This window comes from Crinia signifera, chromosome 6, assembly GCF_055691185.1.
Source record: "Crinia signifera chromosome 6, ASM5569118v1, whole genome shotgun sequence".
Taxonomy (NCBI): Eukaryota; Metazoa; Chordata; class Amphibia; order Anura; family Myobatrachidae; genus Crinia; species Crinia signifera.
The window spans coordinates 166,853,773-166,868,051 of NC_139222.1; the positions used below are offsets into that span (position 1 = coordinate 166,853,773).

The 14,279-nt window shown below is 41.6% G+C and overlaps 1 protein-coding gene across 1 annotated transcript; it reads left to right on the forward strand.

Moving 5' to 3' along the window:
* Positions 1–2,303: 2,303 nt before the first annotated feature.
* On the forward strand, positions 2,304–12,657 carry TRIM65 (tripartite motif containing 65). Its single transcript, XM_083147966.1, has 6 exons — positions 2,304–3,034; positions 4,906–4,998; positions 6,946–7,176; positions 9,796–9,967; positions 10,049–10,180; positions 11,930–12,657. The coding sequence occupies exons 1-6, from the start codon at positions 2,621–2,623 to the stop codon at positions 12,505–12,507; spliced, it is 1,620 nt and encodes a 539-aa protein (XP_083004092.1). The 5' UTR covers positions 2,304–2,620; the 3' UTR covers positions 12,508–12,657.
* The last annotated feature ends 1,622 nt before the right edge of the window (positions 12,658–14,279 follow it).

Genomic DNA, 14,279 nt, shown 5'->3' on the forward strand with positions numbered 1-14,279 from the left:
ATTTTTCTATAGGAAACAATGTTAAATGGGCCACAGAGGCCAAATAGGCACCCTGAAGTGAATAATGGCCACCCGAATTGTTAACGCCACCCCACGATCAACGTCAACCCGAAGCGTGGCGAGCGGCGGCGGTACGCGTTCTACGACCTTTTCATACCCCCACTATCCACGTCGGCGTGGAGTTGAGAATAGAAAGTGTGGCGAGGCGAGCCCCGCGAGGGGACGCGGATACCTTCACAGGTATCCGCGTCCCCTCGCGGGCTTCACAGCTGTCCGCGTACCCTCGCGGGGCTCGCTGCGCTCGCCACGCTTCGGGCTCGGTGGCTCGCTGCGCTCGCCACACTTTCTATTCTCAACTCCACGCCGACGTGGATAGTGGGGGTATGAAAAGGTCGTAGGACGCGTACCGCCGCCCCTCGCGGGCTCGCTGCGCTCGCCACGCATCGGGTTGATCGTGGGGTGGCGTTAACAATTCGGGTGGCCATTATACACTTCAGGGTGCCTATTTGGCCTCTGTGGCCCATTTAACATTGTTTCCTATGGAAAAATCGGGTCAATTGAGGCATTGAACAGGAAAATTGGGTCAATTGAGACATTTAACATTGTTCCCTATGGGAAATCTCGGGCATCTCGTCGGTTGATCGCACCCGATTTTTTTAGTGCATTCAATGCCCGAGATGCCCGAGATTTTTTACTAACGATGCCCACGAGCAAAATCGTGGGCGCCCTTCTAAGTAAAGAGTACCCTTTTCACATCCAGAAACTTATTGAGTGCTGGACTGGACAGTTGGGGGGGGGGCGGCATGCATGTCTGGTGGGTGTCCTGTACGGAGGGTGAAGGAGAGATTACAGCCTCCTCGTATGGTCCAGTCCAGTTCAGGTATTTACCCATTCCCAAACATTGCACAACCCTCTACAATCCATAGAGAAGTAATCGAAGATAAAGTAATAGTTCATGAGTTCATGGTTTAAAAGGAAAAGTTAAAAATATACTTTTATAGAATTAAACATCAACGAAATTGTAATATTATGGAAGTACTTTTCTTTATTGTATGGTAAGAAACTAAATTCTCTTGAAGGTCGATTTTCCGGGTTAAGGAGATTATACTTGACACAGTTCGCAGCGCTGCATGTCCCCCCTTCGTAGGGTGAATTCGCCTATACTGCTGCGCATGGATGTTTTGCATAAACATCCATTCGCAGCCTATGGGGCGACACCCACATCACTCGATGGTCACCGACCATCGAATGATGCAGAGAGTATACTCAAAAAGAAGACACTCTCAGATGTCTTAGCTTTGCATGTGTCCTGGAGGGGAACATGGCGGGCAGTGTTGCGTGCGAGCGCCTGGTGAACACTGTTCGCTGTGGCCACTCGCACACAAAAGAAAAACATTTGCAGCATAAGGTCCTAAATGTCTTCACCATGCAGGCACCAACTCTCTCTACCTCTGCATGCTGTCTCTAATGGTCCACAGTGATTAGGTCAACACAAGCAAAACTTTACATGAACATGGTTGAGACAGATAAAGGTAAAGTTTTTTTTACTGGTTTTGGTGTCAACATGGACACATATAAGTGTCCCGCGTCCCCTCGCATGGCACATTGCGCTTAACATGTTTCACTATATACACTTTTATACTATACTAGTATACAATTGTAATGTAACACTATGCCCACTTGGATCATGAAGTAAGAACAAGTTAGTTAAAAAAAAAAAACATGAAAAACTTGTGCCGACCTTTCCCCTGTGTCAACCATGTTCATGTTGACCTTTCGCTTCTGTCGACCTAGTGTATGTTAACCATTCTTAGATGTCGACCTAATCACTTTTGACCATTAGTGGTCAACCTAGTGACTGTCGACCAGTTACTTCAGTGGACACTGCCTCTCTCTTCCTCTGTAGCAGCTACAGGGACCCTTTGACCCTCCAGCTGTTGTTGAACTACACATCCCAGCATGCCCTGCTACAGTTTTGCAATGCTAAAACTGTTGCATGACATGCTGGGATGTGTAGTTCAACAACAGCTGGTGGGCCAAAGGTTCTCCATTCGTGCTCTACACAGCCTAGTACAACATGCTGCCTGCAGCCACTCCCTCTCTCTTATTGCTGTCAGCAGACACTCCCTCTCTCCTCCTCTCAATGCTGTCAGCAGACACTCCCTTTCTCCTCCTCTCAATGCTGTCAGCAGACATTCCCTTTCTCCTCCTCTCAATGCTGTCAGCAGACACTCCCTCTCTCCTCCTCTCAGTGCTGTCAGCAGACACTCCCTTTCTCCTCCTCTCAATGTTGTCAGCAGACACTCTCCTCCTCTCAGTGCTGTCAGCAGGCACTCCCTCTCTCCTCTCAATATTGTCAGCTGCTTTCCTGGAAAACAGGTTTCAGTTTTCTTTCAGGCATACTATGTATGTTTTTCTAACCCAGCCTTCAGAAAGGAGCTGATTGGTACTTTATCACCTTGCATTGTTTTCTTCTTCAGGATTACTTCATCTGCCCCAATTTGTTTTGTGCCTTTCTATTTTGCTCTCAAAGGAACACCCTGCTCTTGTCTTCAGTCTGTCAACTCTTATATTACAGTGTGCTATTTCCATCCTATACTGAGATCTCTCCAGCCACACAATGTCCGAAGCTTTGCTATGCAGTATTTGCCTGGATATGTACTTGGACCCTGTATCCCTTTTATGCGGGCACAGTTATTGTCAGAAATGTATTCAGGAGCACTGGGACAAACAGCAGATCGAACAGACAGACTTTACCTGTCCTGACTGTAGGACTTCCTTTAAGGAGCGTCCAGAGCCATGTAAAAATGTCAGTCTCTCCAAGGTGGTGGAAGAAGAAAGAGAGAAGAAACTGCATTTTTCAACCCCAGAAGAGGCCAATCATAAGGTTATAAAGGATATATGTAAGAGGCATAATGAAGAGCTGATTTATTACTGCCGCACAGAGAACCGATGCACTTGCTGCAAATGCATGTTAAGGAGCTGTCGTACTCATGATGTGGAGAGTATCGAGATACAAAGTAAGCAAGAGAAGGTGAGAAACAATATACTCTATTGAAAGCATCTCATACTGTATATATTACTTTACTGGTTACGCTACTCCTGTTTTTCATTATGTAATTACCTGCAAACTAATAACTGTAGTAAACTCTAGTGACAAATGTATACTGTTTAGGTGACCCTCACTGTCCATGACATCCTATATATTGCATCACGCAGGTACTGTACACCGATATCATTATAAAACAAGTATACTGTATGCCTTATTATTTGGGCAGCACAGTTATAGTAGCAGGAGTGAGAGTACATCATCAGGTTAGAATCTTAATAAAAACTTTAAACTGTTATATTGTCTTTCTATAAATGTCTAAACCGCTTTTGTGTCCTCATTCACAAGTTGCACATTGCCTGTTACCATATTTCTTCAATACATCACTCCACTTTGAAAACAAAAATAAAAAAGACACAGTAAGGTACTTAAATAATCAACAACTGCAGATCCACTACTTCAGCATTCCATAGTGCAGGCTGCCGCATATGGCCATCACAGACATTGCTAGACAACAAGGCAGCATTCACAGTCACCATGTGATGTTTCCTGAACAGCATCTCCAATCAACCAGCGCTATTTAGAGATACCATTTTGTAGGATATGCCCTATAAAGAGGATTCAATATGCATCCAAGTATTGTCATAATTGAGCATGTCCAACTCTGAATAGCAGCCATTAAGCCAAATTGGAACATCAGGATCCACTATAACACCCAGTGAGTCTTGTGCAAAACACCACACAGGAACGACCTGTCATAGCAGGCCCAGAAGCAATAGCATATTAATAATGGGTGCAGGGTGTGTGTGATACACATGGGCCCTGGGTCCATGGGGCCCTACACCGCACACTCTACATTTACTTCTTCAGCGCTGTGTATCATAACATTGCACATGCGCAATAGGAAAATGGCGTCTGCACCATTTCCCTTGAGGCCTGCACATGTGCAATAGACAATGGCACAAAACCAGGGTGTACTAACTCTCGTCACTAATACCCTTTCATACCGCAAATGTCGGGGTCGCACCCGGAATTAGGACACAGGTCAATTCCAGGGAAGACCTGGCATTTGTGGTCTGCAAGATCTTCCGGTTCGGTGATATCACACGGGGCAAGTGTTTGTCACCCATTCTGTGATGTCACCCATTCTGACACTGGGCCATTGCTGTTGTACATCAGGCCATGATGCCCATATGGTGACATCACTCCAGGCACTAGAGGAACAGTGGGTTCTCAAAACTTCCTCTCACCACTTGTACCCAATGACCTAGTTTTTTACACCGTCCACACCAAACTTACTACATTACTAAATGACAGGATCAGAGAGACCACCAATAACCTCTTCTATCTTAATGGACCTTATTGCAATATGATGCACACACATACAGTGCTGTATATTTCCTTTATAGACTGAAAACTTCCCAGCTGGCCCCTCTTATCACTTTGCAAATTATTACTATTGTTTTGTTCCTAATTGTGGGATCTGCTAATATTATGTAATTAAATGTAAATAAATAATCAGTAACTCCTCATAGGCCAGTCACCCTGTTCTCAGACCTCAGGAAATTCCACATTATCTGCATGTATTTATTGTGTAGGTTTGGTCAGAATCATATAAGATGAGATTAGTTTCTACATTTATATTTAGACATTGATTGTTTATTCATTTGGACAGTTACAGGCATGTGCGGAAATCCTACTCCGCTGAACCACTAGATTTCCTTAATTTGAATATGAAATTCCCTAAGTTGCTAATATTTCTCTTGCTGAAACCATTTCAAATATGTGGAGCCTGCACTTACAATCCTGACTGAAGCATACATTGAATCATTTTCTATACCCTCTTCATACTACAGGAGAAACTCAAAAAGAATCTGCTTGCCAATGACTGGCAGCAGTCCATAGAAGAACAGATTGAAGAATGGAAGCTGAAAATGCAGAGCAGTAAGGTATTGAGGTGTATGCTTCCTGTAACAGCCTAATGCCACTTATAAATGTTTATAAGGGGGGGGGGTGCCAGTGATATCGCTGCTCTGCTAAGCAGCCCATGACCACTGAATGCATGCTGTGCGCATGCTCGAGGAGCGATGGGTATGCCCTCAAAATATCGCAAGTCAAATTTTAACAAATCAAAATCTTAATATCGTGTGTATGCACTATGTGATTCATTCAGTCTGTGATGCAAAGCACTAAAAATCGATTTTCGACAAACTGCATGCCATTGGGGGAGTGGCATTGCATGTTTTCGGGATAGCTATACGGTGTTGTGGGGGCGTGTTTCTGGACAATGCAGATGGGACTAGACCTTCCAGCCTCTGCAACTCAAAACATGGCGGCCCGATGAAAGCTAGGTGGCACAGTCAGGGAGCTACCCTTATCTTGAGAGTGCTTTGCTGTATAGCGAAACACTCGATGCTAACGATGCATGTGCGGGACCCGTCAATTGGGGTGGCTTTGCCATGTGCAGCAGCTGCAGCCAATAGGAGCCGGCTAGGGCTGCTCAGTGATGCAGGAAGTGGCTTCCTACACTAAACCAACTTTCTTCTTCTTTCTAGTGGCAGGAAATAACTGCCACTAGAACTGTCTTTACTGCGGGTGACTGGCAGGTAGGACTTCCAATAGGAGGTCACTGTGAGTCACAGTTAAACAAGTGCAGTTTCATAGACTGTATCTGGATTCACTGACAATGAGCAGGGAGGAGGGTTTTACTGCAGGAGCTGCAGTCCTGCAGCCTACAGGTAAAATTGGTCACTGGATATAATATTGTGTTAATACTATAAAACACTATACTTGCATTTATTAAAATATGAGGATTGAATTTATACTGCAAATGCTCCAAAGACGAGTGGATAAATTTACAGGTGTTTCAGGCTTAAACCCATCTCACGGTCTAATTTAGAAGTGGACAAACTGTCGATGTCTGCGCAGTTCTGCAATTTTTGGCTACTGTACATGTGCAAAAAGTTCAGACAAACCCACACGGCACATACGTACCATTGAGTGTACACAGACAGCTCTGCTGAACATGGAGTCACATCCAACAGAGCTTGTGGTGGACAAACATGGGTGTTCTTGGGAGGTGGCATGATGTGCTTGCAAAAGAGGGGCTCATGGGCGTGTATGGGACGAGTGTTACTCACTGGCATGTCGTAGCGATTATTGGCAGACTGCACATATGCTGCAATCACAATGCGCAAAGGTGCCACCACCATGTCGGTTGCAATGAGGAATTGGTTGCAAAGTGATTGAGAAGAAGTAACTTTTCAGAGGTGCTAATTGGGAGTTTACTGGGAGTGGTTGGGAAAACACAAATGAATCATGGCCGTTTATGGGGCATGTACCTGCTGATGGCTGTGAGCGTGTATGTGCAATCTAAATCACTACTGCTATGTCTATTTTTCAAAGGCACAGACCAACTCTCATTTTTTGCATGCAATCTGCCATTAAGTATGGAATTGCAAATGAGTTTGTTATTGCTCCAATTGGGTCTATTTTAATTTCAGGGCAGCAACTTCAATTGCTAACATTAGTAATTCCATAGCCTAGACAATCATGCTTGAAAACATGAATTTCGCCCATATGCTCAATTAGTGGGGGCATAGAGACTTGTGGGCTATGCCCAGTTGTGCATACTAGAGATCTTTCTGATATCAAATGGATTTTTAGCACAAAGTATATGGCTGGTGCAAATGTGAGCTTGTACTGGACATAGTCACTACGATTATGTGACAGTGTATGGTCACAATATCTGCAGGGTATGAGGCTGCCAGATAAAATTCCTGGTGGTCTGACAGACATTTTATCTGAACATTATAATAATGGTGACATACAGAAAAAAAAAGCAGTAGCCCAACCAAATGATGCACAATACTTTTTCAATCACACTCTTTTCTTAGGAATTTCATGATAAGCTGATTTCTGGAATTTGTACAAAATTTTGCCAAGTGCAGAAAGCATTGGAAGAGTGTAAGACACTTGTCATAGAGTCTGTGAAGTGTGAGGAGCAAGCAGCCATAGAACAAGCATCGGATCACCTGATCCTTCTGCAGAGACATCTGGAGGCACTAAGGAAGCATCATGTGGAGGCAGAACGGCTACTACAGGACAGTGATACTGCATTTCTACAGGTAAACACAGTGTGTGTACAGTAAATCATATGTAAGGATGATTGGCTATGATAAGGGATAGGACGAGAATTTCTTATATGACTAATGGTGCCCGCACGCGGAGCGTTTTGGGCCTGTGCTGTGATGCGTGCTCCCACACACATACTTTTTGGACCAGATCCCATCACATCTAGTTCAACACACATGCTGCTTTAGCACATTGAATGCGTTTTCAACTAGATGCAATACAATCTAGTCTAAAACGCATTATCTAATACGCATAATTTTAAACTAAACTACCTCACCATATAATACATACACCACTTGACTTTACACCCTAAGGCACCATGGCTTATCTAGAGAGAGAGCTTTCTGTTCTGCTGAATCTCCTTTTGATGCTGGGAAACTTATAAGGGTGTGGTTGGTGTTCTTGTTTTATTTCAGTTCTTGTTACACTGAAAATGCATGTAGGGGATGGGAATCTTACAAGATAATTATAAAGATATATTATGTCTTTGTAGTGTGTGAAGGACTACAATCCCCATCATGTAATCTTCCATTGACTTCATAATGAAATGTTGTTTTTAGGTTTTTTAAATTCCTAAATATTAGCTTAGAATAATAGCAGAAAACAATGAAGGGTAAGAATTGCATATAGCAAATATTGTATAATACAGACCCTGCCAGGAACAATTAGTTAAAAGCTAAAAGATAGGACTTTCCTTGGAAATATAAAACACAGATCTCTATAATCTCAAATTTTTTGGATAACCCTAGCTTTCAGGATGGGAAAGCTGCATACCCATTTAACCGCTGGAAAGATAAGGTTATAGTATATAGTAAGAGTTGGACAATTGATCGATGTTGTGAGTAGAAGACCTAGAACTCATAGTCAGGTAGAGGAGAGGTATGCGACAAGCATACCACTGGATCTTGCATTCATTCAAGCTCAACATTATGCACAAGAAATTACTCAAACACTAAAGGAAAGGGACTGGGACAATGACCTAGATAAGCTCCTGCTAAAACCGTATCTTGGCAAAAAAGCCCTCTCTCTTTTTATTATAAATTTTTTTAAACTATGTCTGATGACAAGGTGGTAAAAACAGGGATAAGTAGATGGGCAGAACTATTTCCAGGGGTCACGGAGAGTGATCTATATACCCATCTGGATCTCCTCTATAAGACATTACCCATGCCAACATATACAGAGCTATTCTTAAAAATATATAAGAGCATATTTATCTCCCAACAGGAGTAATAAGATTGGGTTATCTAATGATAGTAAATGCCTGAAATGCGGGACTGGTGGAGCGGATTTAGTCCATTGTCTTTGGAGTTGCCCCGAGGTTTCCCTTTTCTGGAAGAATGTAGTACGGTTCATCAAAACCTATATACAGAGTGACTTCCAGATATTGGTGCAATGGGCCATTCTAAGTATGGAACCCGGCGATAGGATAGCCAGGAGCAGAAAGGTTAAGGATAAAGTGATGATGGCTATATCCACTACTGCAAAGAAAACTATCCTGCAGATGTGGATTCAGCCTCAGCCCCCTTCTTTTTGGATAAATGATATAACATCTTTCTGATGGGTTGGGTGGAAGCTTCCACACAAAAAGCGAGAAACCAAGACAAGTTTCTTGAGAACTGGGAAGACTTTATACAAACTCTGTCTCCCCAAGTCCAAGAAAAAATTCAGATCTGTTTCTCACTAGTTGAATGGAGGCAACAAAAGGAGATTAGGAGGCAACTATAAAATGTAAAAAAAAGCATATGCATCGATATATGTCAGAATATTGTGGAGATTGAGAATGGGAGGATGAAATTACAATCCGGGGGTTATCTCGCCATGTCCTGTCTATAGAAAACTTGGTACTTATGTATTATCTGGACTCCCATGTTAAATGCACACCATTTTTTCATACCCCTGCTATCCAACTACGCATGGAGGTGATTTTATATAGTAGTATATAGTATATAGTAGCGAGCCACCGTGCCCGAAGCGTGGTGAGCGCAGCGAGCCCCGCGAGGGGATGCGGTCTCATAAGAAAAACGGGAGTCCAGATATTACATAAGTACCGAAAACTTACATGTACATCAGTCGATTAGAAATACCTTATCCGTATTGTACACCAAGGGCCCATCAGGGAAGATTGATGGGTCTTTGATTCATAAGATACTGTATCATTGTTTTACATGAATACCTGTTCTTCTTTTATTAACCTAAATGTGAATATGTATTTTAAAATGCATTGTCCTTTCTTTTTCTTTTTCTCTTTGGATATAATATTATATATATGTGCAATAAAAAAAAAAAAAACACTTGGCAACCTTGGGTTCTATCTGCTCACTGACAGCTCTTCCATTCATTTACATACTTGTTGAGTTGATTTGCTATGATACTAAATGCGATCTTCTCATAGTTACACATGGAATAGCATTCTGATTATCAGACTGACGCTGTAATGAGTGTTATAAAAAGATGGCATTGTGGTACTAGGATGGTAATAAAAGTCAATTATGTTAGAGTGAAATGAAAGACTACATAACTAGTAAGAATTTTGTATATAACTTCTGTCTTAGACCTGTAACTGCACAAGGTCCCATTGCAGCTTCTAATCCACCCTTTTTCTCTTCCAGGGTCTTCCGCTCCTTGTTCCTGTTGCATGTGCTCCAGTGTCACCAAATATCCAGCAGTGTGGAACCTTACAAATGGATGCAGTAAATAGGGCTCTGCCTGAAATCACAAGGCTACTTCAGGCTGAATTGCCAAATGCTTTGCACCCTGAGATATTACAAGAGGAAAATAAAGGTTGGTGGAGTTGTTGCTGGATGTACAAAACTGTGTAGTGTTTTGTGCTGTATGTTATATGACTGTCACTCTTTATATTAGAGAACTCAAGAACTTCTAGTGGTTTTGTCACAAATTCCATCTGTGGTGCAGCAGAAACCCCAAAGACATCGCCTACAAAACTGAAAGCTGGACCATGTAGAGTTCCTGCATGTAGAGCACAGCTATATAAAGGTAATCTATGTATTTATCTGCCTATAAAAGTGTGGCACAAAAAAAGTTGGACCAGCCCCATCACTTTTATTTGATACATTTTGTCTGCCATAAAAATCTCCAAAAAATATTGAATGGAATTTCTATATATACACGCAAGGCCTAATACCAAAGCAGTGTTAAAGAAAAAAAGGGGAATAAGCAGCGCTAAAAAATTAATATGAACAAATAGATCAATGATAAACTTATCAAGTTTAATAACACATTAAAAAATCACATTAAAAAACACATAAAACAGCACGAATTAATATAGAAGCAGTGATCATTTGAATTAGGGCTGGAACCCAATATAATATTCACCCCTTGGATGTGTCAGTAACCTGCACTGATCCTTGCATTAGTCCAGATTAATGGAGTCCTCTGAGTCACTTATTTGTGTCCTGGATATCGCTTGAGGTGATGACCTGATGGCTGTGTGATATGGCTGCCAATTTCAGGAAGCCTCGCTGCTGTTGGCAATAAAGAGTCCAGGATCAGGTAGACATGGGACTTCCAAGGTGGTAGGACTGAGACCAGATCTGGTTGCTGACAATTCTGTCAGCATTAATGTAATTCAAGCCTTCTGAGACACACGTAAAAAGTTGTTGGCCACTTTCATATTCCCAAAGGATCATGGTATCTGGCAGACTGACCACCCACTTCATGACTTGCATCTCCAGGTAAAAGCATAAAAAAGGCAATGGGCGAGATGTACTAAGCCTTAAAAAGTGATCAAATGCTCCTATCTGTCACTTTTCAAACACAGCCTCTAACCTGACAGTTAGTAGCTGGTTTATCACTCTCCATGTTATCACTTTTCAAGCTTAGTACATCTGGCCCAATGAAAGAAATGAACAAAGTTCATTGTCCTATGCTGAAACAGAAAACTCTGTTCTGCAATGTTCATCCTACACTGTGCAGCATATTTACACCTCTTAGCTTGTAAATACATATCTTATAATAGTGTGTGACTTCTGGTACTGCAGACAAGATTCATCTGGCAAATAATAACACCATGCAAATATGATATTTACATTGCGTAATAACCTACATGCACTTCCCCTCAATCCCAGTAAAGTACACTGCCCATTAGGTTTCGTCAGTCTGGAAAATATTTTTCTCACTGGTTGCCCCCTTCCTCCCAGATTCAGGCCTGAATGCAGTTGTGTGAATTTGCAGAGGACTGCAATCAGACAGCCACAACCCAGAGTAAAATCCCACCTCTTTCAAGTCTATGAATGGCTTGTAAAATCAAAATCAATTCGCAACTCACTCACAATCAAATGATTTTCCCAGTCTGTGCAAGTGTGCATAATTCAGACCCTTCCACAAGTCTGCGTCAGAGACCGCCTGATTAGGCCGTAGCCTACGTCACGCGCCCTCCCTAAAAAATTTCGGTTACCAACCACAAACAGCGACTTCCTGTCAATCAAAATGTGGGGGGACTGCAACAAATATAATAATTTTTGTCGCTGTTTGGCGTCACACGTATGCACTGAGATCCAGATGCATGTGCGGTCGTTCGAAAATCAATCAATCAGCTTACAAATTCACACAACAGCGATCCGGCCTGGATAACGCCCTATGTCCACCACTATTCAGTGACACTGGTTACAGCCCAACAGATAGGCATACACTACTAACCTACTAACATGCTTATGTGATAAGTACACATTGTTACCTGTTAATGTTAAATGGGCACATAGTTATGATGGTCATTTCCAATTGCAGATTATCGAAACCTCACATTTGACCCTGAGACTGCCGGGAAATATATTTGGTTATCACACCAGGACTGCAAGGCTTCTCACAAAACACGGCCCCAGAAAAATATTATTCCAGAGTCCTCAAAGCGATTTCAGAGCTGGCAGGTGATGTGCACTGAAGGATTCTCTGAGGGAAGTCACTACTGGGAGGTGGAGCTATCAGCTTTGTTTGTGGAATTAGGAGTATGTTATGGCTCCTTGAAACGAACCAATGAAGTGGAGAACGTAATTGGACAGAACAGCTATTCATGGGGACTACAAGTACGGAGCATGCACCACTCAGTTTGGCATAATAACAAAGAAATAAAGCTGCAGGCTCCAAAGTATAAAAAGATTGGTGTTCATCTAGACTGCACAGCTTGCAGCCTTACCTTTTATGGCATTGGAGAGGACCGTCTGGAGAAACTACATATTTTCTCCTGCCTTTTCACTGAGAAAGTGTACCCAGTTTTTTGGATTGGAGAAGACACAAGTGTCACACTACAACACAACCAATATAGCCCAATGGATGACTTAGAATTACTAATAAATAAGGTTTTGTAAACAGTCTGTGAAGGAAACATAAACCATTTTAAAATGCTATAGGGTTCAGTTGCGCTGGGCTACAGGTTCCAGAGCTCATAGAAGAAACAAATTGGGGGAAATTTAATAGGATGAGAGATTCAGAAAGTGAGAGATTTGGTAAGAAATCTCCAGCTTTTTTAAAGCGGCAATCATTCACACTGCAAAACCAGTATGATTTTGCAGTGTAAATGATTTCTGCTTTAAAAAAATTGGTGATTTCTTACCAAATCTCTCACTTTCTGAATCTCTCTTCCTATTAAATTTCACCCATTATTTCTATAGAATACTCAACATTTTATCAACTTCCACAATAGAGAGGGATGAAGAGCATTATTAAAATTAATGGACTACATTTGTGTAATTGTAAAATTCAAAAATTCAGCTAGATCTGTCGGTGACAGCCAATCTAAATAGCCTCTGGCTCAGTCAGATGTTTTCGCAGAGTAATTGCAGCATCTAATGCTGTGTACACACGGGGGCAATAGGGGCTGAAATCGCTGGGAATATGGTCGCTGAGCGACCATATTGCCAGTGATTGGAGTGTGCACCAGCGATAAATCGCCGGGTGCGCGCTCCCGTTTTCAGCCCCTGAATGGTCGCTGGTCGGAGGAACATGCTCCTCCGACCAGCGACATCCCCTGCCTCTTCACCCAGCAGTGTTTAAATTTTCATCTGCGACCATCTCTGGTCGCAGATGAAAACGGGACACGGGGCAGTATGATTGCTGAGCAATATATTGCTAGCAATATTTTGCCAGCGATCATATTGCCCCCTGTGTACGCACCTTTATGAGCATGTTTTCACATCGCGGCAGGGTCCAAAAACCAAAAGGAATTATATTTAAATCTTTATATGATGAAAGCCTTCATATAAAGACAATGATGTTTCTTGCACAGTTTAAATATTTTTAGTAAATTTGTCAAAATTGGTGTGAAAATTGCCAAGCAAACATTTTTTATTCATCATAATGACCTGTAATGTTTACCTTATATGGGAAATCTAATCTTTTTTTACACATTTTTTTATTTGAATCCATATAACAAATGTGAGTGAAGCTGGTAGCCAATATTTTGCATTTCTCTCACAGAGATGTTTGCACTCAAAGGGTTAAGGACAGATTAAATTATTCATAATTAAAGATCTTAACTTAATATCAGAATACTATGGAATTATACAGGATTTGACAATCCTAAATATTAACTGAGTATGTAATCAAATATTATTTGCGGATGTTCCAAATTAATATATAATTATTTTTGCTAGTTCTGCAAACCAGAAGAATAAGATAATGAATACAATTATAATTGGACAAAATGAAAAAGGCACAAAGTTGAATAATATTTTAGTCATCACATTTTTTCTTACTTGCATACTACTATTTTGTATGATATTTTAACAAATATTTCACTGCTTCTTATTATAAATATGTGTGGAATCATGTTTTACTTTTTACAAATAAAATCAATATTTTATTTACTTTCCATCATTTAGTGCACCAGTGTCAGACTTCCAATGATTTACTTTTCTATTAGGCCAAATAAATACTGTATGGGCATAACCTACCATAGGAGCATACAGTCAGCAGCCCACTTTGGGATAGGAACCAAAGTTGGGGGTCAGCCAAAGTAAATATAAGGGCTGTGTGGGATACAAAGGGGACCTTTTCTGCTCACCCAGAAAACCCAACAGGGGATAGGGGAAATAGCTGCCGCTTCCAACCGCATTGAAGGCATATTTTGAAACAAAACAGA

What these genes read in the sequence shown, in the direction of transcription:
- TRIM65 (XM_083147966.1), top strand. Translation starts at nt 2,621, where the DNA reads ATGTCCGAAGCTTTGCTATGCAGTATTTGCCTGGATATGTACTTGGAC. An exon ending in GTGATACTGCATTTCTACAG is followed by an intron (nt 7,177 to 9,795) that starts GTAAACACAGTG and finishes TTTCTCTTCCAG; the next exon opens with GGTCTTCCGCTCCTTGTTCC. An exon ending in ATTACAAGAGGAAAATAAAG is followed by an intron (nt 9,968 to 10,048) that starts GTTGGTGGAGTT and finishes TCTTTATATTAG; the next exon opens with AGAACTCAAGAACTTCTAGT.